Consider the following 26773-nt stretch of genomic DNA (forward strand, 5'->3'; position numbering starts at 1 on the left):
CTGAAGTTTTATTATTGGCACATTTACTTTGCAATTTTTCTGTGTAATTTAACGATAAGATAATGCTTTAGCAAGGTGCAAATAGCTCCTCTAAAACAATGAGATTTTGCAGTCTTATCCCTTCTCAGACTTGAAGATGCTACACATACCAGAAGTGTCAGCAGCTTGCAGGATCTTGCCCATGGTGACAGTTTTCCTACAATGAAGTGCAATGGTTCATAACTCAAAGCTTGGCTCTTTGTTTCTAATTGCCATAAAGAAGAAAAGACACTCTTTTTGTTTCAAAAACTGCTTTTCTTCTCTGTTTGGAATCTCTTCCCAGAGCCCCAGTTAGAATTGTATCTCTGAGTGAGCCACACTGTGTAAGGGTAGATGAAAATGAAATAACATTTCTTTCTCACAGGGTTTTCTGATGGTGTTTTGAGGGCTTTATTATTTGTTACTTTCTTCTGGTCACCCGTGTTAAAGCATGGAAGTGAATCACTTTAATGCATCTCAAGGGAAGCACAGTTGGTGCTAGAAAGGAGTTAGGGAAAGGAAATGAGGTTGGTAATTAATTTATTTTGGAAGTAATCAATTTAATAAGCATTAACCATTCCTAGATAATATGTAGTAAAAAAGACAGTTGAAAAAATTAGGAAGTAATTGTTATGAAGCATTAATGTCTTTATTAACCTTGGATCAAATCCTGCCTCATACTCTTAGGCAAAGAGAATCCATCTCAGCATTTGACCCTTCAAGTTAAAATAACAAGCTCTGCTGAAAATAAACATTTGTTTCCCTTTTTGAAGAGGTCTAGATGCAATCGATCCTTAAAAGATTATTTTTAAAAAGTTTCAGAGAACAGCGAAGCTGCCAGAACAGCATGATTAAAAATGTAACCTCCATCCCAGAGAGAAAAATGACCTTTCAGCTTAGACTGGAAGTGCTTGGCCAAGCACTGTTATGAGACTATGGCACACCAGTGGTAGTCAGCTGTAAAGATAATTGTTTTAACCTGAGGGCTATAATCCTCCTGAAGTCAGTAACAGAAATTAGATAGTAGAGAGGAAAGGTGTGGGTTAAAAAGACAAGTGATATATTGTAGGTTTCTGTGTACGAGTGCTACATTTTATTTGAAATTATTCGTAATACTACAACTGCAATTCAAAGAAAATGAATGCTTCTAGAAACAGAAAGAGCTTTACCTTTAATTTATGATGAAAAGATTTTCATAGCTTCAAGATATGTATATTAAACTATGTGTGAAGAAAATAAATCTTATATAAAGATAAATCATATGATATTCCTAATTCTAAATGATACAGAAAAGGCCTGGAGGGAAAAAAAAACAAAAACAAAAACAAAAACAATAACAATAATAAAAAAACAACCACCCTGCAAAATATTACTGAAATAATGGTATGGTCACAAAAACTTCTCTACTCAGAGATACTGGGCTAGTTAAATGACATTGCTCAGGTAAATGGGACGTGCTGCCATTTCAGCAGCCACTTTACTGGAATGTACCACTGTTGTATTGTCAACACATATGTTCATGCAGCACTGCCTGAACACCTAGAGATACATGCATGTTCTTCATAGGAAGTCTTACACGTTATTAGCTTGGCATTCTTGGTTAGGAGTGAATGTTCTCTCTACAGTGCTTTGCTTGCCATCTCGTGGTACAGTTAAGAACCAAGGTTGTTCGAATCATCGTGCTTTGGTGCTTCTGTTGGCTCCTTAGTATCTACTTCAAGCAGTTTGTTCCTGCATGGCGGGTTATTTGTAGTTTTCTGTTATCTCTTTGTCCGCTTACTCTAAAAGTAATCTATATGCCTAATGCTTTGGGATTTTGATCCTAGCAGGGGCAAATAGCTCTGGAACATTCAGTGAATTGGAAAGAAAATTTGCAGCATTTGTGTAACACTATGTAAAAACTGGAGCAAGTTGCATATGCTTGGGAATGAGAGAAAAATAAGTTGAAACTGCTGCTTTTTAGGTCCAGTCAATAATGTTATAGGAATTGCTGAAATGAAAAATTAACTTGAGTTTGCTGCATTGAGCAAAAGAAAACTACTCTTGCTGGTATAAACTCATAAGCATTGCTCATGGGAAAGTGTACGTTTTTGGCAAAATAGTGCAAGAGTAATGTTTTGTAATTGTTTTATATGATTACTGATAGTTGAACTAACTGATCTGAGGTTGCTGATGATATGATGCAATCTATTTTAAAGAAAGAGAAGCTTTAAAAATGAAGAGATGTGTTCAGGTAGTTGGAAAGCTGGGAGAGATCCAAAGACTATTTAAGCAGGTTGGACTTTCAAACTGAGCTAAGTAAGGTTCAATCACAGAAGTCAAGTTCCAGGCATGGAGAAAAAGCACATGAGTAAATAGTCAAGGGCTGGCAAAACAGCTATTAAGATCACTGGAACTGGGGATGTTGAACAGCTCTCAGGAGATGCCCAAATCTTTGGGTTTCACTTTTGCAGACCTGTACATATGGTGTCCAAGATCAGGGACTACTCATATGACTAAAGATTGTGGGATCATGAAGTTATGGGATGGAAAAGGGATTCCAGATGATAAGCTTAGACATGCAGGCAGGAAAATGGCCCAGACAGCCAAAAGGCCTCCAGCCATCTTCAGAGATTCCTTACTATGACAAGGTCTCTCAGTTTGGACTATTATTAGACAATAAAGGAAAATTGAAACTAACTCCAGGAAGAAATACAGCAAAAGACATTTGCATTCATTAACTTTCTTTTGCTTTCCCTCCCCCTTAGATAACATCATCAAGAGGATATTTAATATTTTGAAGTTCACTTGGGTCCTTTTCCTGGCAACACTAGACAGTTTTACAGCTTGGCTTAATTCCATCTCAAGAGAACACATCGATATCTCTACTGTGCTGAGAATCGAACGTTGTATGCTGACCAGGGAAATTAAGAAGGTAACGCCTTTGGCCTTTTTCTTCTGTTAATGCCATTTCCAGCCCAGTGAAAAATTAAAGATTGTCTTTTCAGGTCAACTGTGTTAAAGAAAATAATTGTAAAAACATCACTTAAGTGCACGTTTTAAAAATGCGTCTGGAGTCTTCTACTGCTTGCTATTTTATCAATATTTAAATAACAAAATGCTTGATTTATTATCTGGATGCAAAGTAAATGTCTGGAAAAATAATTATTTGAAACGTTGATAGAAGATTTGGCTAAAGTCTCCTGTGATAAAGTCTGGTTTTGAGGAGACTCGATAGATTCAAGTAGAGAGGAGCAGGCATGGCATTTTAAACAGCTCAAAAACTACCTCAGACTTCATATTTCAGCCTTTTTGTAGGCTATATTGTCTTGGAAATTACTGACAACCTGCAAGCATAATTTTCTTCATTCACAGTGAAGATATATGGTTCCCCAAAGGCTAGTGATATATTAGCAAAACCCATTATTATCAAAGATAAACATTAACAGTGTAGCTAGAAATGTATATGGATCTTCAAAATGCAAGTAGGTAGTACCTTGCAGTAGTATAAGGCTCTCATTTTAAGCACAGGTATTTTCACTTATGTCACTAACTACCCAACTATTTCTGGAAACTTGGCATAGAAGTCTCATTTTTAGTTCTTTTCAGTTCTTAGAAGCTCAGACGATCTCAGACCAGAATGATTCAAATACTTCATAAGCACGTTAGTATCTTTGACTGTAATATAGCCACTTGCTGCCTACCACAGTCAATGTTTGCTGGCATGATAAGCAGGTTGCCCATGACCCAGGAAGTTCAAGAAGCAGGCTTTCCAGGTCAGGAGAAAATCTGTACTGTCCGCCATAAGATACAGAGCCAAGAAGAGAGGACTGCTTCAGTGTTAATGTGTAGTTATGATTATTTTCCCTAAGATGTCTACTGTTAGATGGATAATTACTATAGAAAGAAAAAGAGAGAAAGAGGGAAAGAGAAAGAAAAGAAAGAGAGAAAGAAAGATAGAGGAAAAAAAAAAAAAGGGAGAGAAAGAAAGAAAGGAAGGAAGGAAGAACAAACAGACACGGCATATTCAGAGTAAACACTTCTCTAGTAATTGTCCCAGTATGTAGCTATGAATAGTCTCAAACCAGAGATTATACCTGAACCATTATGGTTAATAGTAGCAAATAATCTATATTCTTGGAGTTTGACTTTTTAATCAGTTTTTTACTGTTGGCTACCAGAAGATCCCGTGATAAAGCTGTACTGTGATTCCATATTATTTGGACTTCCTCTTGTTCATTCTAAACTTACTTCCTCATCATTTTGGGGATCTCCTATAGATCAGAGTTGTATTCACTTTACCTCCACTCTTCCTAAATCTGCATAGAATCCTCTCCTATCATTCTCTTCTAAGTTACAAAGTCCTGTTCTCTTTAGCATCTTCGCATGAAATCTATCCCATGGCACGAGTCATCTTTATTGTCCTTCTTCATATTATTTTCAGTTTGAATATGGCCTTATTAAGGCTGGATGATCTGAATTATACACACTTTTAAGGTAATGGTGAGCCACAAATTTGAACAGAAGTGAATTACATTTGCTAGTAAGATCTAAGAGGTGTGTTTCAATGTTTAGTTAATATTGACTAAAGATTTTCGGGGGGCTATATGCTCAGATTCCAAGACGTTTGAGACTGACAAAATTAGGCATAAAGCCTGTCATTATGTAGGCTGTTTCTCCCATTACATTTCTTTGCCTTTATTAACAAAAATTTTTCATTTGCTGTTTTTTATCGAGGTACTTGGTTTTATGAAGTACTTCAATACTGCTTCAGTCAACTTTACAGCTGAACATCCTAAATATTTTCTTCATCTGCAAATTTTATCACCTTGCTATTTTCCTCTTTACACAGACACTAAAACTCCTTGGAGGACCAGTTGATTACCTCCTTTGTACAGAAAAAAATATTTTGTTTTCTCTAGTGTTTTACTGAAGGATAAATACAAGTAATATAGTCACCTCTATTTCATGGCTGCTTAATTTTTTATAAGGTTCACTCAGGATCACTCCTGAAGCCACCAATCTTCAGATCAGTGTCAACTTCTCTGTCTCTGTCACTTAGACCATTTCAGCTGTTGATTCCTGCAGAGTTCTTTTGTGAACACAATCCAGTCAAGTGTTTTTGTTCGCAATCTGATATTTTATAAAATAAGCACTCCAACCATTCCACAGTTTTCAAGTTATTCTACTGACAATGTCAGTGACTTTTTTTGTAATTAAGAGAAATGCAAAAAAATGTTGTTGTTGGTTTTTTTTTTTTTTCAGTTGCCAGTTCAGTTACACCTCTTTATGCCGTGATCACCTGTTGATAGCCTGGTTTTATACTAGATGATTCATATGATATTACTGGAAATATTTTTAATTAGATTATTATTTCTGTTAGGAAGTTATTCCTTAGCATCTTCTTTTGGTCTACTTTCCTGACATTTTACATTCCACTCTACAAAGTTGAAATTGAATCCTCACTTCATCAGCCTGTGGGGCACTTTTGCTGTCCTAGCACTTGTCCATTATCACAGACTTGCAATAAGGATATTATGTTGTAGGTGCTGTAGCTCCAAAGGCAGGTTGTCATAATGACACAAAGATTTATTAATGCAGAAACAACAGTGTGTACACAAAATAACCTTATTAAAAAAAATAAGGTTCAGGTTTTGTTTTTAATTTTTCTCTGATGCAACTTCAGGTTTATGAAAATTTTCAATATGAGACAGTGTCAAGGTCCAGAGTTGAAGTACTAATAGCTAATATTAAAGGAAATATGATCTGTATTTTAGAGTAGTTTTATTATTTTAATTGCAAAAAGTCCTTGCATAAGGCTTCATTAATGTCAAGACAATGACTGCTCGAGAGTAACAATCTTTTCTTTCAGTGTATCTTCTGAAGTCTATGCAACTACTAATAGATTGAGTTTGATGTGTTTCTGTCAGAAAAAAAAAAAAAAAAAAAAAAAAAAAAAGTTGTCAGTATTATTCTTATTGCAAGACTTAGCATTCTCACATTATGGCAGTACCATAGCCAGAAAGGCTTGATTCTTTGCCCAGCCTTGGGTTGACAGTTAATAAAACCTCCCTTTCGTGATCTTGAAATCACGTAAAAGGAATAAATAGCTTTATTTTCCCAGTTTTTCAAATGTACCCATACTTCATGAGCAAATTCTTATATTGGGAAACAAATGAAGGTCTAGATTAGTTTACACAGGACCTGTTTCATTTGTTTCTGTTTTAAAAATTTGCTACTGGCTGCTAATAAGATCTATGATCTTGGATTCGGTGAAGCTGTCTAAATGGTCTGTCTCAAATTTGCTGAAGCCTTATGTATAGGTTTCAGCCCATATCTCATTTTCACACTAAATGATCTGCACTGCACCTAACTGAGCTTTTTGAACAGTCTTTGATGAATGTACCTCCCCTTGTCATGTACTTCTACCTCTTCTCTCTTTCACAGGGAAACGTTCCTACCCGGGAGAGCATCCATATGTATTACCAGAACCATATGATGAAACTTTCTAAGGAGTCAGGACTGGACTCAATTGATAAAAATCCTGGGCAAGCTTCCGGTTTGCAAACATCTGAAAGAATGGATAGTTTGGATTCAGCAGCTTCTCGAGACAGTATCTCCAGGTATTCAACTAATATTCTTTTTGGAGAAACTGGGGTACTGTGCAATAGATGTACTTTTAGATAACGTTTTAGTATCATAAACTTTCCAATCAGTGTTGAACACTTCTTTTGACTGATCTATGCTATTTGAATAATGAAATTTCTTCTGTGTGTTACTGCTCCTTTACACTGGTGCACTCAATTGTAAGCAGATGACTTAAGTCCTTTTCCACTGCACCACTGCTTTCTGTGGTTTTTACACTCACCACTCCCATAGAATTAGGAGTCACTGACAGGTCTTCTGATCTTGTCAAAAGTAGTGGAAAATAAGAGACTGAGTATGATTATGGAATATTGTGTTAAGAATTCAGGCCTTGAGTTGGGAGCACCGTTATTCATTATGAATATTTTGCCTTTGGAAAATAGATTATTTTCTGTTACGCACAAGGTGAAAAAAAATAAAAATAAATAAAGGCTTTGAATTGAGAGAGATTTGAGGTTTCAGGGAACAAAATCATTTTCTCACACCCACGGACCATCTGGGGAGCCTGATTTCCTAACTACTATGACTACAGTCCAGCAGAGCAACACAGTTTGTGCATCAAACAAACATACTTGTTTATGAAAGCCACCTTCCTCATTCTTTTCTGAAGATGGATACTGTCAGTCCCTGTACAAAACTACTGAGTGCTCCTGTTGCTCCACGCACACAGAGGCACACATGTTCATTTCCTTCCCTTACAGAGGCAGCATGTTCCCACTGTGTCCCTGGTGTCCTTGACTCTTAAGAGACCACAGAAATTGTGCAACAGCATCTTGAGGAGTAGAAAAGAAGGCTTTGGAAATGAAGCCATTTCATAACCCATTGCATTCTGCTCTGTCCTGTCCTTCTTTGAGGTGTAGCAGTGTCACATTTTCTTTGATGTACCCTAAAGATTCATTAGCTTCTGTGTACAGTAATGTATGCTTAGCTTTCACTAATGACATATGGGTACATGTTAGCATACTAAAAATAATGAGGGCTTGCATTCCCTTCTGATGTTACTGAAAAGTAAGTGTAAGAGATTGCCTGTGAGTACTATGCTTCAGCAAAATATTCACAAATTGCTCCCCACAGTACACACTGGCCTTTGAGAGGTTCACTCCAGTAAAAACATCAAATCCTAGCAAATCTTTTTTGGTGGCTAGCTACCCAACCAAGCAACACCTTTGTGTTTTGTCTCAAAGTTTTATTGGGGTCAGATTACATGAGAAAATTGTAAAGCCAAATTCTATTACCAGCTCACTTGGAGTCAGTTGGATATCTGGAAGGCAGAATTTAACTCCACAAAGTTCAGTCTCTATTAAGTAAGGAATACTAATAGCAGTCCTGCTTTCATTAAATAAGTTTTGATCACACTGTTTTCTATAGGTAGAAGAAGCTAACATTACAATATAACAGTGTTAGCGAGAAATGTAACTAGAAGTGAAGGGAATTCAATTCCAAAATAAACTATAATCAAAGACAAATCTTGCTATTTTTATGTGTAAATTCAATGAAATGATATCCAGTGTTGAGATCCAGTTACTTTTTTTTTTTTTTCAGAATGGTCACTTATTTGTCACCATGCTTTGAGCATACTTCCAAATTTCAAACTCAGAGAATTCAGTAATTCTGTGGAGGTGCTATGCAACAGGAGAAGCAAAAGCAAATATAGCAAATATTGCAAACACGTTGCTGTCATTTCTGTTTTCCCAGGAGATGTCACAGGAACTATCAACACAGGAGTAGCAAAAGCAGTGTTGTAACTCATTTCTCTTCTCTTGAATTCTCTTTCTGCTTATATTCTTGCACTGTCAGTATTTGCAAATTGTCCACATCTGCTATAATAGTAACGATCAGTAAAGAGAGGAAGCAAAAAATGGGTCTGTTGATTAAATGATTGTGCCATATGTCTATTAAGGCACCTTTGCATGTTCCTTCCTGGAATTACAAAAGAGTTTATGAGCTTGTTTAGAAATGTGAAGTGTTTTAAACTTCATATACCTTTATGAAGTGAATTATTTTTTTGAATTGCCCAAACAATAGGAGCAGACATCCTGCATTTCAAAATAATTTTTACTAAAGCATTCCTGTGATCACTGAACTAGGATTGCAATGGAAAACCATTAGGAAGAGGTAGAGGGTTTCCAGCCACTATTCTGATTATCCATTGGTTGCCCTCCACTAGATTCTGTTGTAAATATTAGATGTATGAGTAAAACGGGCAAGTTTGGAATTAAAACTTGAGTTCAGAAGCAGAGAAGTTATTCTATTATAATAATACATGTTCTTTATGACCAGAAGTGCTGTAGGTATGCCTTCAGTGCTCTGAACAGTGGATTCCAAATGGTAATTCACAGGGATAATAATTCACCTGATCAGTTGCAGGAGCTGTAAATTTCTTGTGAAGTTCTAAGCTGATGCTTCTAAGTCTTATTCAGGGATGTTGTTCTCATACTACGTATATCTCTAAAAGGAGTTTTGCAGATTATCCTTTGTGGGATTTTCTCTTAAACTAGGGGCACATATCTCTTATTTATCCACAGTGCTTTTGCTGTATACTAGCTGGAGATTTGGTGAAGTATTCACAATGGAATTGCTTCCTTTCTCTTTATGTATAAATAGTCTCGTGTTCTAAAGGCAAAGTGCAATGTATGGGACAGGAAAAGAAGATACTGATGCTATTTCTTAAAAAGCTCTGATGAGCACCAACAGAAGAGACTGAGAGCTATCATGGTAGAGCCTTGACTGATGAGGCCAGTCTTCTTAGGTTAAATAGCTTGTAGATTTCATGATCTACAGTTATGAAATAGAAGGCAGAGGCAGAGGCAAAGCTCCATCCAGAGCTTTATACTTGGCTCGGTTTGTATTCATTTCTATTCCTTCACAAATAACTTCTGCATTTGTCAGCTCTGGCTGTGTGTAGGCCCTTACAGGGGTTAAAGGTGAGACCCCCTGTCCCTCTTACATAGGTGTGGTTGGGGTCTTATCAGATGCTTTCCTCGCCATGTGAGAAAGGGCATGCAGGAGAGAGTGCTGGAGAAGTTTGCCTTAGGAGGCAGGAGAAACTACAACAGGAGAGTCTCATTTTGGGTCTGGACCCAGGTCTGACTTAGGAACATGTGTGATAAGAAATGTTTGAATATTTTGCTGGCAAGTGTAGAAAGTGTATTAGCTCATAAAGGTAATGCCAGTCAGCAACTATAATGGAATAAAAAAGAAAAAAATTTATAGGTATATCTCTTAACTACTAAGATCTCTGGGAAGGATAAATTTAACAGAAGGGAAGTCATAAAGTAAATTTCCCACTCACACAGGATAAAAACATCTCTGCTATATATATCCCTATTTGAAATTGATATCTGATAATTGATAAACTTTATATAAAATGCTTAACTCAGTCAGGGCCTTTAATGAACCTTTAATTTTAAATTCCTATTTGTTAAATGATTTCAAGAAGCTAAGAATTTTCAAGGTCTCTAATTTAATGAATTTGAAAAGTCACTCAGGAAGATCACTCTCTACAACTACCTGAAGGGAGGTTGTGGTGAGGTGGGGGATGGCCTCTTCTCCCATGTAAGTAGTGATAGGACTGGAGGGAATGGCCTCAAGTTGCACCATTCAGATTGGATTTTAGGAAAAACTTCTCTGAAAGATTGGTCAGGCAATGGAACAGATTGCCCAGGGAAGTGATGGAGTCTGACCCTGGAGATGTACAAGAAATGTTTAATGTTGAACTGAGGGACATGGTTTAGTGGAAATATTGGTGATAGGTGGATGGTTGGACTGGATGATTCTGGAGGTCTCTTTCAACCTTAGTGATTCTGTGATCCCAAGATATGCTTGGATTAAATTTAAGTCATTGTCAATCACTAACTCAATGTCAGCTCTCCCAAATGAAAATCCATTCATTTTACTAGAGTTGTCATTTCATTCTTGTTTGGAAGCATGTCTCCGAGGATGTTTATACAGAGCATACATATTCTGCTACAGGTGTCATCTCAGACGTACCTCCAGATAGTCAAAGTTCCAGAGCAACTGCTCAGTCAGTATTTCATCTGATTTTCTCCTCCATTTATAACAGCTACCTGAGCCAAATTTTTGAAAGGATTAAATCTGGGCTATTTTTTTCTTTGTATCAATTAACAAAAGTTTTTACCTTTCTTTTCCTGGGACCCAGATCGGGTCTCACTTATTATGAAGGACAGATGAAATGTGTTCCATTAAAAAATATATGATTGGGTACAAGCCCCTTTGATTTCAATAGCTGCTCTGCTTCAGGTGCTTGGAAAGTTCCAGATGGACTATGTTTGCTTTTAAAATACTTAGGAAGAGGTATTGCTTTTTAAAACAATAAACTCAACCTTTGAGATGTAAAATGACGTGTGGACAATACTGTAGCACACAGGCATGAAGGCAGTCTACAAAAGTAAATTATCTACCTTATGCCATCTTCTTATACTCTAGCACCAAAACATTATTGATAGTACAACCTGGCACATCACTTATGTGCATATGTAATAGAAAGTTTCTTCTGAATCAGGCTTCCAGTATGTATCTCCCATTCCCACATAATCTGCCCCATCAAAATCCTGTCCTGCAGGTTTTGTCTGGAGGGCACTTGTATATATTTGTGTGCACAACACATAATAAAGTGGTTTGTAAAGGGTTTCAGCCATATGAAATGACAGGATAGTCATGCCTCTGCCGTTAGTCTTGACTTCAATTAAAGGATTTGCAGTACTTTTGGTTCCTGGTGGTATTTTTTGTCCAGTCTAAGAGCAAAGTATTCTTTTACCTCTGTTCACTCTGTCCAAGACCATTAGTGTATGTAGGCTTGAGAATAAGTACTTTTTTGCTGCACATACTTAGTCTTTTCCCTCTCCTTTTGCTTTAGTGCAAAAGTCACTTTTTGCCAGCAATTTTCTCCTTATTTCAAGCTAGCAAGACAGAAGTTACACAGAAAATGCCATTGTACTTCCCTTGTGACCTCTTTCCCCATACTTTCAGCTTTGGACACATTCGATGTTAGCCAGGGAAGCCAATCTGTAACTGCAGTAGCTCAGGTGCACAGATGAAACCAAAAGAAAGATGAAAAGCATAATGTAAATCCTACGCTTTAGGATCTTTTCTTCTCTCATTAGTTCTGAGATTCACACAGGTCACTGCATGTGTTAAAACACCAGGTCCCTCAACTTACATCATAGACATCTGTGTATTTCAAGGATTTTTACAGGAGAAAAAATTATTTTACCTACCATATGTCATTAATGTGTCTGCTTCTTTCCTATTGCTATGTTATATGCTTGTATTTAAACATGTACTTTCTTCCTCATAACTCATCCAGTTCTTCTTTCCTCTAGTAACACATAAATGCTCAATGTATGGTGTGTGTCTCTGGTGTCCCATTGTATTTTATAAATGAAAGGAGATAAGGGTTTATCATATCCTTTCAAGATGTACATGTTTCTGATTTTAAAATAGTTTTTAAGCTGTGTTTTAAATAAATGAGATCTTCTGGAAAGAATCATCATGGCTTACTACTAAATATCAAAATGAAAGCCATCCCATGCAGAGCAGGTTATATTTGGCTTGCATCTGCTGGCTAAGTAACATATCCGGTTTGGCTCTTCAGTTTGGAAAGAGGATTAGCCAATATCTGACAGCTATTTTTCTATTTGTGGAATATAAGCTTATTACATTTTAAGAGCTCTTTTAGGAAATTGGCTTGTACCTATGTAAAAAGGTTCAGCATAGCATATCATTAATAAAAGAGAATTTGTACAGAGAAAGTCACTTCCCAAAACATTTGGGGGGAGTTTGGAAATTCTAGGGGAGAAATGGAGAAAATAAATCTGTGGTAGGATGTTTATGCATAATTAGGTGCACCCAGAAACTATGTATTATGTCATGTTGGTTTAATGTCTCTTCAAACAGTGAATGTATGGGTGTCAGCCTTCTATAGCCCCTATATGAATATGACCATTTACATGATGACTATGCAAATCCTTATCTTCTCTCTGAATTTTTTGTCTGTGTTTTGCTGCATGGCGAGCACATTCATTTACTGAACTGTGTATAGTAATATCATTTGTATTTAACACTGTCTTTATAACTGTTTGCGCTGCTAGCTGCTACACTGAAGCAACCATGCTGTTCTCAAGGCAGTCAACCCTTGATGATTTAGATGGACCAGACACTGTTCCTAAAACAAGTGAGCGCGCTCGACCTAGGCTTCGTAAAATGCAGAGCATGGATATGTCCTCCTCATCAGCTGACAGTGGCAGTATAGTGTCAAGGTGCTTAACTCATGCATGCTTTGTTCACTCCTTTACCCATACCATTATACTTGTTGCAGTGTATATAAATTTGCATTTGGAGATATGTGGTGTACAGAGTGGTTTGCATGGTTAATGGAAGCTTACCTGCTTTCTGTGTTGTAGCATGATTTTGAGGTTAAAACTCAGAGTCATAATCCAGGACTCCTCTGTTACTTCACTTATTCTGCGTTTTGGATTTTCATTCTTTATTCACATATTTTTAAAAGCCATTCTATTACATTAAAATGGCTATCCAAAAACAGGCCCCTAATCTGTATTTATTCAGTTAAAAAAAAAAAAGTGTCTGATTTTCAGAGGCACCAGGTTGATGGCTGTTCTTATTGAAATTGAAATCTGAAAGTGAAGTTTCTCAGCTAATCAGTTATCCTAAACATGGGCTTGGGTGTCTAATTTTAGAAACTAAGATAGGCAAGTGTTGGCACTGTTCTTTCAGTTCCTAGTTTTTTCCCACATAGGAAATTTTAAAAAATGTTTTGATTTCTTTACCATTGATTTACAGTCTGTAAGGTGTTGGAATTAATAAAAGGAAAATAGCAATGAAAAGATAGTGAATATTATTAATATCCAGTGGAAGAGAACAGTTCAGCAGTTCAGAGCCACTCACTTACTTCTTAGCAGGTCAAGCTCAGGGATTTATATGACACTGTGAAATAAAAACAATATTTGGACCAGTAATATAAACGTGAAATTAGAGGCATATTAGATCATTATTTTTCAGAATTTCAGATGTTTATAAATTTTTAGTGTTGATCAGTTTTGAAGTGATGGGTTTTTATGTTTTTGAGCATTTTTAACCAGAGTGAATGCTAACAGGGACATCAAAACTTACATCCCAACAATGCCATTAGGAATTCTTACTAAAAGTCGTCTCATATGTCCACAGTTAAGTTTGGAAGAAGTGTGAAAGGAAAAAGGTGGAACTTTATTTGCGACTTTGACAGGAGATGGTAGTGCCAACTGGCTTAGCCAGTGCTGGTTTTTCTTAAAAGATGATAATTTATGTGAAATCATGGCCTCGTTCATTTCCTCAGAGCTATGTTAAGTTTGGGTTTGCTTCTATTGAGATGCAAGAAAATCCAGCTAGCAAAAGACACTGTGTTGATGCCTCTTGTCTAACCTTTGGAGACAGAAAAAAAGAGTCATGTTCTAATGGAGAGATGACAAAGTACTTGAAAGAGTAAAAGCAAGGCCAAAAAATATGTAAAAAAATGATGGTGTCCAGATTCCCATCTGGAGTCATCAAGCTGCATGAATTTACATCAGCTGCGTTGCTGAGCAGAGAGCGTTAGGAGAGAAAGTGATTATGGACTTGAGAAGCTGAAAAAGAAAATAGCCCCATATGGAAGAAAAGCAGGCAGGTAAGGTGAAAAATGAAGACTGTAATGAAGAATATAGGGCAATCTGAAGGTAAGCAAGATACTCTTTTACCAGAACAGCTTTGTACTCTGGATTGTATTTCTCCATGTTCACAATTTACTTGTTCATAGAATCAGACATGATGTGAGTTTTCAATTGATTTTCCAAGTGTATACAGAGACCATGGGCTTGTTAAAAGCACCATGTTGAGAAGGAAAACGACAGCTGTCTAGCGTTCACCAAAGAGCATGCTTAAATAAACGTAATAGAAGTTCTGATTCTGATCAGAGTGTTTGAACTGCTTTCAGAAAGCTGGTGTAGTTTCTCTTAGTGATGACAATTTCTCCTTTCCTGGTGTAGAAAGAGAGGGAGACACGGTGGGTTCATTAGCATGCCATTCAGAGGCAAATCCAGAGTGTACATCTGTGTAAGAAGAGAGCATATTGTTTTTTGTTGAACTATGTGAACTTCGAGGGCCTGGGAGTGCAGTAGCATTGCTCAGCTGTCTACATAAAAGTACAATTAACAAATATTGTTTGGTGAAGACCCTCATAAGACTCAACTCTCTCTTCATCCTGCCCCTGACAGTGAGCCTACACAGGTCACCATGCTCTATTCTCGTCAGGGGACGACAGAAACCATTGAGGAGGTAGAAGGAGAGCACGAAGAGGAAGGAGCTCATTCTGCTTCAAGGCAGGATGAAGAAGAGGTGGAAGATTACAGCCTGGGTTCAGAAGGAGCTGCGTATACTCCTGACACCGATGTGCCATTGTACTCCACTGTGGACAGCAATGCAGAGGCACCACCTTCCTATAGCAAAGCTGTCAGCTTTGAACATCTTCCTTTTGGCTCCCCAGATGACTCAGCTGGAAAGAGTCTCATGATGGTGAGCCCAGATGACAGTCGGACGGACAGACTTAATGATGCAATTCTCCCTCCATTGACGCATGAGCTAACAGCTAGTGAGCTGCTTCTGAACAAGTAAGGACCTTGGAGTGGGTGAAATTTTTGGTCCCAGTTTGTGAAGTTTTGACTTTTTTCTTTTTTTTTTTTTCTCTCGACAAGAGGCAATATTGTTGATACAGACTTTGTGCTAAGTTTGATTCAAAGGAAGAAGCTCATTTCCTGTGTAGTTGTTCTAATTACAGATTTCTAAAATGATTCAAATACATGTTGGAAAAATTCTATGTTTTCTCCCTAGATACCATAGCTAATTGTTTCAATTAGCATCGGATTTCTGTACTCTAACAGTAATGGGGTCAAGAGCTTTTCTAAACATTCCTTGTGAACAGGACAGGGCTTCTCTTCTGCAGACAGCTGTGATTTCAAATAAGTTTCTTCCAGGGCTATCTGGAAAATGTTTTTCTTTTAATTATTTTGGATTACTATTAAGGAAACTCTGACCTTTGACAGAGTATATGTTTAAGTCAGTAGGATCTGAGGGCTATGTAGAAAGACCACTTTTCTGAGTGCTTTTCTAAGGAATAAGGATGCTCCCTCTTTGCCCCACAGGCAACACAGTGAGTAATGCTAGTGGTTTCAGGTGGTGTCACTGTTCTTCCTCTACTTTCTGGCCTGACTCAACCGAGGAACAGCTTCCATGAAGTTGGAGATGACCTGTAATGTCATGTCCCTTCCAACCCAAACAATTCCATGATTCTATGAATTCAAGGACAAAATCTTAAATCACTTTTCAACCTGACAGCATCTAGAAAGAGAGGCACAGATCTGATTTTGTAGATGTAGAATCTTTTATTCTGACTGTCCATGCTTCTTTTGGATTTCCAGCTATATCTCCTCTTAGACTAGGGCACTCCTTAAGAAAAGAAAAGGAAACTGATTATGTGAAATTTATATAATAGTTTCTTTCTGACTTTTATGTTTATTTGAGTAGATTAATTAAAAAACAACAGAAGAGCACTTCTCCTGGTATATATTCTGGTATAAGTTCTGAGAGCTTAGATTCAGACTATTTTATTATAATACTAAATCCCATCTTTTTTTTTTTTTTTTCCCTCTGCTGTGGTCACCAGAAGAATGTTGTAACTTTTCAAAAAAGAAAATAGTATCAATTTTAACAGCAGCTGTTGTGAATTTCATTTGCACTTCTCTGCTCTTTACAGGATGTTTCATGATGATGAACTAGAGGAATCAGAGAAGTTCTATGTTGGTCAGCCTCGAGTCTTGCTTCTTATTTATGCCTTGTACAATACTCTAGTGGCCCGGTCAGAAATGGTTTGTTATTTTGTGATCATCCTTAACCACATGATCTCTGCCTCTATGATAACGCTGGTGCTGCCCATCCTTATCTTCCTTTGGGCCATGCTGTCTGTCCCTCGACCAAGCAAGCGTTTCTGGATGACTGCCATTGTCTACACTGAGGTAGGCTGCTGTTTTTGCAACCCTGTAGGTGAGACGTAGAAATGTTAAGCTGTAAGCTCTGCATGGTCTCTTTTCTGTTTCTAATGTCTAAGGTCCAGTAGCCTTTGGCCTTTTCTGTTAATTTAAGTGTTTGCTAAGTTGGCATGAGAAAGTCCTGTTTGTGTTTTGCTTCACTGCTGTGGATAACATCTTTTCTGGCATGTAAGCAGTTATCACAAAAATAGCCCATTTACAAATAGCTACTATGTAGCTGGTAATCAAGCCACAGTATACACTGCCTGTGGCATCTCCAGTACCACTGAGCACCATCTGTTGGTATATGCTGAATTTGGTCTTTGATGGCCTTATGACTCAAATAAACTGTTGTTCCTCTGTATTAATGAATGTTTGCTAATCATCTCACAAAGCTGACAAAGTTGTCATATTTCTCTCTTAATGTTATGAGGCTGCCATGCTTAGAAAACACCCAAAGTGTGTTGTGTTTCTGAACAGGTAGCCATTGTCATCAAGTACTTCTTCCAGTTTGGCTTCTTTCCTTGGAATAAATATGTGGATTACACAAAAGATAAACCTTATCATCCACCCAATATTATTGGGATAGAGAAGAAAGAGGGCTATGTGCACTATGATCTTGTTCAGCTCCTTGCTTTATTTTTCCACAGATCCATTTTGAAGGTGAGCTGAGTACATGTGATTTTTTATTTTGTATTTAATTTTTTAGTCATTCGAGTTATATTGAGTTATATCGAGTTATATAAATTTATTGTCTCCCTGGTGAACACTGCGATAAATGCCTGCAATAAACACTGTGACATAAATATACTTAAATACAGTAAGTACAAATTTGAAATGCTCTCCTTTTCTTTTTCCACTAGTGCCATGGACTGTGGGATGAAGACGAGAAAGGGGACAACTCCAGTAATAAAGGAGATACTGATGATGAGCTTTCTCTGCCAGGAGGCAGGAGAGACTCTTCTGGGTCTCTGAAGTCTGTCAACCTTGCAGCATCAGTAGAGTCCATCCATGTCCATTTCCCTGAGCAGCAGACAGCAATCAGGAGGAAGAGCTCCAGCAGTGCATCACAGCTTTCTCACAGATCCAGCTTCTCCTCACACAGATCTAAGAGAGGTAAATATTGTGGCGTCTTGGGGACTTAAAGAGCAAATGTTCATTTCCCTTAAGATCATACTGCCTTTTGCTGTGGAGAACCCAGAAACTACTGAATACTGTTGCTCCTCAGTGACAAAATAGGGTATGAAGCAAAACATCTTTGTGTTTGAACATAATCCAAACCTTCTCAAAGTTCAAATGAAGAGCTGTACTTTGTGATTCACTATGTTTTTAAAATGATATTATCCAAAAGCTGGGAAAGGAATGTCCAGTGTGGCCCAGATCCAGAATTTCTGGTTTAGCATAATCCTCAGCTAGAGGGAATTCAAAGCACATGTATTTTTCATATTTACATTCAATGGAAGTTTAAGTGGAAAAAAAAAAAAAAATTGGTTAAGGATGTTAAAGTGGATTATCTTTCCCATCTTGTGAAAAAGAAGAGCTTGCAGTAGCCTGAATGTATAGTTCCAGTTGAGATGACCAAGTCAGATCAATCAAGTTTTTGCCTTTATCGCTTTCCTTCTAGAACTTGCAACTGAATGTTTTCAAGGTTTTAAAATATCAGAAATAAATTGCTATAAGAATTTATTTCCAAGCATCTTTCATGTGAGGAACTTAGGTATGAGGTAGATTTCACCATGTCTCTTACTTTCTAATTTTTGCATGTAAGCTTTGATTTTGAATTAGCTTCTTTCTCTTCTCTTTCCCTCCCCATTTTTCTCAGGAAGCACCAGTACAAGAAACAGCAGTCAGAAAGGAAGCAGTGTGCTAAGCATCAAGCAAAAATCTAGGAAAGAACTTCTTATGGAAAAGTTTCGAGAACAAATGATCAAAGCCAAGGCCTTTACAATTAAAAAGTGAGCAATGTGAGGAGTTGGGTGGGCTTGCGGGGAGGTTCCAAACAGCTGACTAATGGAGTAAAATGTTTTAAAGAGTGAAGGTTACTTCTGCTAATTCAAATGGATGAATGGATATATATATTATTCATAATATTGGGACGCTTTCTCTCTTAAGTCATACCAACTGAACTTCAAGCAAATGAGCAGAGGTTCAAACAGCACTGCAAGGGTGTTCATCTATCTGATAAAAGGTTAAACATCCTATGTGAACTGGCTTGGGTGACTATGCATATTTCTACTGAACAAATGTTAATATGATGCTTTAGCAGAAAGGGACTGGTGTCTGTGAAGTTTATGAAGGCTGTCAGAGAAGCATAGAAGTGTATTTTTACAAGCATTACTCATATCACCTCCAGTCAGTCTTATTCAGTACAGGCTACAGCTTTGTTAAATCACATTGTGGTCATTGTTGTTTTAGGACACTCCAGGTGTATGTGCCCATCAGACAATTTTTCTACAATCTTATTCATCCAGACTACAGTGCAGTGACTGATGTATATGTGCTGATGTTCCTGGCAGATACAGTGGACTTTATCATCATTGTCTTTGGATTTTGGGCTTTTGGGGTATGTCACAGAGGGCCTCTATGTAAATCCTTGGTTGGGAGCCTTGCCATAATAGCTCAGTACCATGTTCTTCCTCAATCATTCTATTTTTTCTTTTCAGAAACACTCTGCAGCAGCAGATATTACCTCTTCATTATCAGAAGACCAGGTTCCAGAGGCATTTTTGGTGATGGTGCTCATTCAGTTTGGTACCATGGTGGTAGACCGAGCGCTCTACCTCAAGAAGACTGTCATGGGAAAGGTCATCTTCCAGGTCATCCTTGTTTTTGGGATTCATTTCTGGATGTTCTTTATCTTACCTGGAGTGACAGAAAGGTATGAACCCTTGTAATCATACAGTATTCATTGAAAACTGATGCTTTACCAAGTTATTTGAATATGAATTTGAAATAGTTACAGCTAAGCTTTGGAATTATGAACGAATTTCTTCTTGGTCTCATTCCTAAACAGAATGTCAAAGTGCCTTTCCACAGCAACAGCTGTGGCCAATGTAAATTTGAGGAGGAAGGAACTAGATTGTACAAGTATGTAATGAAATATTCTCAACTTAGTTCAAAAACAAAGCAGGTGAGAGAAAACTGGCCTGTAACTGAGTACTCAACAGAGAATGTTGACCTCTAGTTCAGTTCCCTACTCCCTAGACTGTTTTACATCCTTTATGAGATAGTATCTGGATACAAACTAAGGAATTCCTAAGAGCAGTGGTGAGAATTTTATTCCTTTCCTTTCCTACCTGGGCCATGCCTTCCTACCTTTATGCCCTAGTTTCTCAAGAGAAACCTTGCTTGTCTGGCTGCGCAATGATTTACACAACTTAGTGGGAAATGTCTCTCTCAGAGTGACCTATAACTTGGTGCTCTTTTGGAATATGTGAATTTAAATCTCCTTGATCCTTCTAGAATTGAAGGTCTAAATGCCACATCTCTTCTCCCCTGGTTCTGCCATGTGGCTCTAGAGGTGGTGTAGGTATTGTCACCTACTGCATGAAATCTTTTATTGCATCCCTGATCAGATTAACTTGAAAATCTAACATTTGTCATTGCATGGCTCAAAGCAATCTTCACTGCAGAGATATTACTGTTCCCTCTTTAGCTCTTGGCTAACTCCACTCTAGAACTTTAAATTGCCTTACTCCATTAACAGTGTAGGGAATTTGTGTGTCATTTAAACACAATTTGTTTTGTAAACAGTTATTTCACAGATAAAGAACAAAATATGGACATAACGTACACCCCCCCTCCATAAAAAGAAAAACAAAGAGAAAAAAAAGAGGGAGAAAGAATTTTCCTCTTAAAAAAGGATTTTTTCCTTTTTCCTCTGTGCAGTAATAATTGATCCCTGTTTTTAAGAATTTATTTTTCAAGTGGATCTTTTATCCACTGAGCTCTGAAAATTGAGATGAAACTTTTGACTTTATTTGGACACTTTAAAGAAAGAGCAATAAAATCATTTTGATATTTTGTGTGAACTCATGAAATATTAATCTCATGTTGCTAATCTCAAATCTGCATCTGAAATTCCTGTGCTCTTTATAAGTCATGCTGATTCTTAGAAGCCCATGCCAATTTTTTTAATCACAATAATTTTGTGGGATGTAATTGAAAACAGTGGGTCGTGTCTGATTTACAAAGCCTGTCAATCATAAAGTTCTAGTATGTTATTAGGCTACTACAGTCAGAAGCTGGGCTGTAGTAAATGTTAACTAAGATAGTCAGGGAGGTGAAGCATATGGCGTGTGAGGTGTTAAGGCAATAAGTTCAGCCTGCAGAAGATAATGACTTCTCTTCATGTAACTGTTAGGAGAGCATGAAGATGAAGCTTAGCTGTTTTCAGAGGTGCACCTTGATCAAGTAAGAGGCCACAGGTTGGAGAAAAGGAAATTCCAGCTAGATAAGATAACAAATTTTTTCACTGGAACGATAGTCAAGCTCTGGAGCAAGTTGCAGAGACAGATTGTGAGACCTATATCCTCAGAAATATTTAGAATTGTACAGGCTCGTGAATGATTAGGTGTAATTAGGCCCTATTCAAGCAAGGGTTGATGGAAAAGATGGTCTTCAAAGACAAACCGAAATTCTTGTATGAGTCTGTGGCATTGGAGGTACATCTATGAATAAAAATATCCATTAATTCTTTGTAGTTATTGCCAATGTTAGCCCACTGAAAAGTGAAGAAAAGCAGTATCAACCCATGACTCACAGGAGATGTGTCATTGTTGAGACTCATGTGGTGTGGCTAGGCACCTCTAGAGCTGAGATTCTGTTTCTACTCTCTTCCCTATGACCCCGAGGTGACTATAGATGCTGTTTATAGATTTCCTCATCCAAATTCTTTCAAATACTGTGTCACCAGTGCATTGAGGTCAGAGGCCAAAGGCTTTTCACATATTCTCAGGAAAGGGAAGCTGCCAGGAGCTCAAAACATTTCAAGCTAATTTGGTCTTACACAGATATGATGCTCATCATTTTCCTTTATTTGTCTTTTCCATTACAGGAAATTTAGCCAGAACACTGTTGCCCAGCTCTGGTATTTTGTGAAATGTGTTTATTTTGGCTTATCAGCATATCAGATACGCTGCGGATATCCAACTCGTGTTCTTGGCAACTTCCTCACAAAAAGTTATAACTATGTGAACCTGTTCTTATTTCAAGGGTAAGTCTAAACCTACTGCCCTACTCCAGTCTTTCTTAAGATGAGAACCTTTTTCAGATGCTGGAACTGTTCGTGACTTTTCTTTACAAGTTGTTGGAAATGAAACAGTAAATCTCGCACAGCATATTCCTCTGTGTGTGCCACATGTCCTCTGTAGTCCAGAAAAAACAACTTCAGGAACACAGATGTTAGGAATTTCAGTCTCCTACCATGAAGCTAGAAGCCCGAGTTATCAGTTTGACAGATATCAGTCTGATAAAAGATAGGGGCTGCATGCCCTGGTACAAACAGATAATGTTATTTGTTCTGCAGTCCTAAAAAGTAGTAAGGCATCAAATTCCAAAAGAGATAATTGGAGCAGGCCTACAGGCTCTGCCTCTGCAGGTGGGGAAGAGAATAAAGAGATAGTAACAGAAATCAAATCTCCACTTAGAAAAAAAAGTTTTGTGTACCTTTTGTAAAGTGCTGCACATCTGAAGCTCTTTAGAAGTGTTGGTGTGAGTAACAGACAGTCTCAGAATGTGAATAATGTTGTGATTAAGCTAGTTCAAAGCATATAAGTATTTCACAGAAAACCTGGAATAATCTTAGCCCTTCCAAATATTTTCAGTATGGGCTTGTGTCATTCCAATAGGAAAAGTTGTAGAAGAAAGTTTTCTTCACATGAAGCAGTCTTTATGACCTGGCCAAGCAGAAAAATGTGGAAGTACTAAAGGATGCACTTTGAAAAGCTGCTATGTGCATGTTGCTTTCCTATTAGCCTACCTTCTTCTGTTGCTTAATTCTGGTCATGAAGCTCAATCCTGAATGCAGTTGAGGAGTACCCATCTACTATAAGAAGGCAATGCACCACTTGGGGTAAAGAGGTATAAAATGAAGTCCCACAATCCTGTAGGAAGGCCATGTTCCTCTGTGCTCCCAGAGCAGAAGAATACGTTTACACAGGAAGTCTGTCTTGTTCTGTTCTGTCAGTATCTCATACACAGCTACTGGGTATAATGGTGCCAAAGCATGTTTATGGCCTCACAAGGGATCCAAAAGGAATGTGAGCTGTGGCAAAATATATCACCTTTAAAACACCAGTATTAGCCACGCTGTCTCATGATACGACTGCATAATTTCCAAATTATGCTTTTTAATGCTCATTTTGTTCCCTTCTTCTGGCACATATGCTTACTATATTTATTTAATGTGGTTCCTCCATTTTTTGCTATCTGCTGTGGTCTCCCTTCAGATTCCGCCTGGTTCCATTTTTGACTGAGCTGAGAGCCGTAATGGACTGGGTTTGGACAGATACCACTCTCAGTCTTTCCAGCTGGATCTGTGTTGAAGATATCTATGCTCATATATTCATCCTGAAGTGCTGGCGAGAGTCAGAAAAGGTGAGGAAGATGCATATGAGTGATCCAGACCTCCTCTCCCCTGTGCAGAAATGAAGGAAAGTAATCACAAGTCCCTACATAATTTGGAAATCCACCATAAATGCAGACTGTTAGCAGATACACCTGGTGCTCATGTTCAGAAATATTCAGACTGTTGGGTTCTTTATGTTAGCTGACAGTCAATGCAAGTGAAATTTCAATTTCCTTTGTGCCTGATTTTTCCACCATCGAGATGAATTCCACAAACATGTGGCTGCTAGTTTAATTGCATGCTTGAATTTCAAGGCAGGAGTGAAAGACTCAGTATTCACATACTCTCATTAGCCATAACTACTTAAATGAGTAACCCACAGTAGCAGGGAAGTTACAGCTCCAAAGAAAAGTTGTGTCAAGGAAGAGTTCATGCCTCCACGGTGTAGGTCTCAGGAATGTTTGTTTCATGTAAATACAGAGGGAAGTTAGCTGGTTCCTTTATTCTGAGAGAGTTCCTGCACATCCAAAAAGAATGCAGGAAAACAGATAAATCCCCCATTTGTTTGACTAAAATTTCAGTCTCTTAAAATCATTTAAGCTTCAGCTCAAATTAAACTTGCAAATTCTGGATTCCTCATAACCGCTATAAAGATTGCAACCATATGCTTGCTTATTTTGCCAATTTGAAAAAGAAATTAAGCATTCTTTTAAGAGTGACCCAACCAGTCAGAAATGGTCCATCTGCAATGAAACAGCTGTGTTTTTAAGTGTTACTGATGTATTACTACTTTTATTATAATCCCATCTCCTAATTGCACTTACCTTCCAAGTATGTCAATTAAATTAACTCAGAAGTGAAGTGGACACAAATCTCATAGATAGGCTTTCTCAGTATGGCTTACCTTTCTGCCATGAATAGAGCATCACCAAAGGCTTCAGGAGGCTGGAAATAATAATCCTGTTCTACATTGACCGTCCAGCATACTGCATTTTTTCACTCTGCAACAGTATTGCTCTGCATTACATCTAGCATAGAACCTCTAAGTCTAAGCTTGCATGTGTGTGCTAGTGCCATGTAGCAACACAACTACCAACAACTTTATGAGTGCTGTTTTCTTATTTAATTCTCTGTCTCCTCACATTGAGTGGTGTGCTTAAGTTCTTTGGCTCTCGGAGTCTCTGAGCTGTTCTGTAACAGCGTTAAAGGTACCTGAACTAATCTCATTCAGACAAAAAATATGCCCCTGGGCAATCTTGATATGATATTTTAATGAAAACAGTGTTTTGCAGTGCAAGACAAATGTTTTGATATGATGCTTTTGAAAAGTAGCTAATTTGTTTTAAATATAGCATTGTATTACAAATCTAATACTCTCTGAGGGCTTTATGGATTCGTGTTGGAAAGCAAGAACAATTTCCTGAAGCCAAATTCCTGGCATGTGTATGAGGTGCAGTACAATTTGCTGCATATTTATTTTGCATGTGTAGTATGCAGTGTGTGAAAGGCAAGATCATAAAAACCATACAGTGCTCAGTCTTGTAGGAGAACACACCACAATAAATTAGAGTTGTGATAAGGCATTTTACAGGATGGTAATGCTATGGAAGTATTCAATCATAATGACAATAACAGGGGGGTGAACAAGTCTTAGCAACATTGTCTGTGAGGTACAAAACGTAGAATACTGCAGTAACCGTTCTACTGATTGTACATATCAGCTGCTGGGAAAGGAATATATTTTTCCCCAAAATACTTTGAAGCATCTCAAGCTCTATGGTGGAAATTCTGCCTTAATGAAGTTTGTGATAAATGTGTTGGAAAGAAAAGTACAAGAAAACTGGTCTTTCCCAAAATCGTGGAGTTTGGGGTTGAGTTTTTGTTTTTGTTGGTCTGTTTCTTTGTTTGGTAGGGGGGTCATCATCTTCCTGCTGTTTTGAGGAAATATTATTGCTGCTAATATTTTGTTTGTTTCCTGAAATTTCATGCTTATGCTGTTTGAGATTAAACATACAAATTACCCAACTTTTCTCATCTTTATGGTTGTGAAGAATCAAAACAAGAGAGAGGTTTATGATATTTTTCACACCAGATGCATACTTGAAATGGGTTTGTTTGGCACTTTTCTCTATAGTTGCCAAAATTCAGTGCCTGTAAAGGTTTGGCAAAAAATCTCAAAATAATTGGCCCAATGATGGGTAACAAATGACAGGAGATTGGAGCCCTTTAGATTCATTTACCCATCAAATAATACCAAGTGTTTCACTGATGAAAAAGACATTATTGTGTTGCTGTTTGCTTTTGCAGAGATATCCCCAACCAAGAGGCCAGAAGAAAAAGAAAGTCGTGAAGTATGGAATGGGTGGCATGATTATCGTCTTGCTGATTTGTATTGTCTGGTTCCCACTGCTCTTCATGTCTTTAATCAAATCTGTTGCAGGCATCACCAACAAGCCTCTAGATGTATCAATCACAATAACTCTAGGAGGTTATCAGGTAAAAAAGAAGCAGACCAAAAGAAGTCTGTTTTTGCACTGTATTTTCCTTGCACTGTTCCTTATTCTATGCATTGCATTTTTCCAACTGAAACTCTCCTGGCTTATGCAAGAGAACACTCAAACTCCCACGAGTGATCCCTTTTGGGTACAAAAACATCAGTTCGTAATTGATGTAAAATATTATCTTCACTTGCCAGTTAAAAGCAGAACCAACTGGCAGTTTAATCTGAATAAATTATGCTACATCAGGGAGACTCAGGTAACTGCCTGCAGGTCCCCATGGTGAACGTGAGATAATTAAGTGGAGGTAGCTTCCTTCTTAGCAGAATACATTCATAGCCTTCTGTTGGATTGGTGGACTGTGATGCACAGGATGCTGTACTGTCTGTGTAGCAGCTGATGTGAAGTAAATGTGACAAGTGTGTGTTCTTTTGTTTCCCAGCCTATTTTTACAATGAGTGCTCAGCAGAGTCAGCTCAAGGATTTGAATCAGACTGGTTTCAGTGCATTTCTGGGAAGCTATAGGGGTAACACTGTAAGTGAAATGTAGACTACTTCATTATTTTAAAATGTATGCATGTTTCTATGGAGGATTTTTGTGTGGTTTGTTTATGTAGTCAAGTGGTCAGCAACACTGCCATCATTAGGAAGATGTGTACATAAAGAGTCATTAGTACAGGGTTGGATAGATCATTTGCCAAGGTGGGGCTGCATTATAAAGAGACAAATTACCATTAATCAAATTATCTTTGCACAAAGTTGTGGAAGACAGAAGTCCTAGTTTTCCTATCACCTGAATAAAAACCTTCCTTCTAAAGGACACAAATGTGTTCTGGTGACACATTATTTTTGGCTCTCTTAAGCCCCAAACTTCTTCCTACAGTGCACGTAGATTTCACCTTCCAGTGAGGGGCTGTGATGCTGTCAAAGAAACTGTGTATGGCCTGGAAAAGTTTTGACATTAGAATATCTTAGTTTAAACATGGTCTCCCTAT

At 37.7% G+C, this 26773-nt stretch overlaps 1 protein-coding gene across 12 annotated transcripts in view; it reads left to right on the forward strand.

The window, feature by feature from the left end:
- The window catches only part of PIEZO2 (piezo type mechanosensitive ion channel component 2), a 289987-nt gene that overhangs the window by 253188 nt on the left and 10026 nt on the right, over positions 1 to 26773 (forward strand). For 8 of the 12 annotated variants that reach the window (XM_052704103.1, XM_052704097.1, XM_052704102.1 and 5 more), the window contains 13 exons: positions 2766 to 2932; positions 6445 to 6620; positions 14907 to 15299; positions 16442 to 16700; positions 17193 to 17375; positions 17576 to 17828; positions 18535 to 18667; positions 19128 to 19275; positions 19376 to 19590; positions 21769 to 21927; positions 23162 to 23309; positions 25588 to 25776; positions 26221 to 26313. In XM_052704103.1, coding sequence (XP_052560063.1) covers positions 2766 to 2932; positions 6445 to 6620; positions 14907 to 15299; positions 16442 to 16700; positions 17193 to 17375; positions 17576 to 17828; positions 18535 to 18667; positions 19128 to 19275; positions 19376 to 19590; positions 21769 to 21927; positions 23162 to 23309; positions 25588 to 25776; positions 26221 to 26313 — 2516 coding nt within the window. Of the gene's footprint in view, positions 1 to 2765; positions 2933 to 6444; positions 6621 to 12752; positions 12921 to 14906; positions 15300 to 16441; positions 16701 to 17192; positions 17376 to 17575; positions 17829 to 18534; positions 18668 to 19127; positions 19276 to 19375; positions 19591 to 21768; positions 21928 to 23161; positions 23310 to 25587; positions 25777 to 26220; positions 26314 to 26773 lie in introns of all 12 variants that reach the window. The other 4 variants (XM_052704107.1, XM_052704106.1, XR_008211266.1 and 1 more) reach the window with 4 other exon arrangements.

Source organism: Tympanuchus pallidicinctus, unplaced genomic scaffold (genome assembly GCF_026119805.1).
Source record: "Tympanuchus pallidicinctus isolate F22 unplaced genomic scaffold, pur_lepc_1.0 scaffold5, whole genome shotgun sequence".
Lineage (NCBI taxonomy): Eukaryota > Metazoa > Chordata > Aves > Galliformes > Phasianidae > Tympanuchus > Tympanuchus pallidicinctus.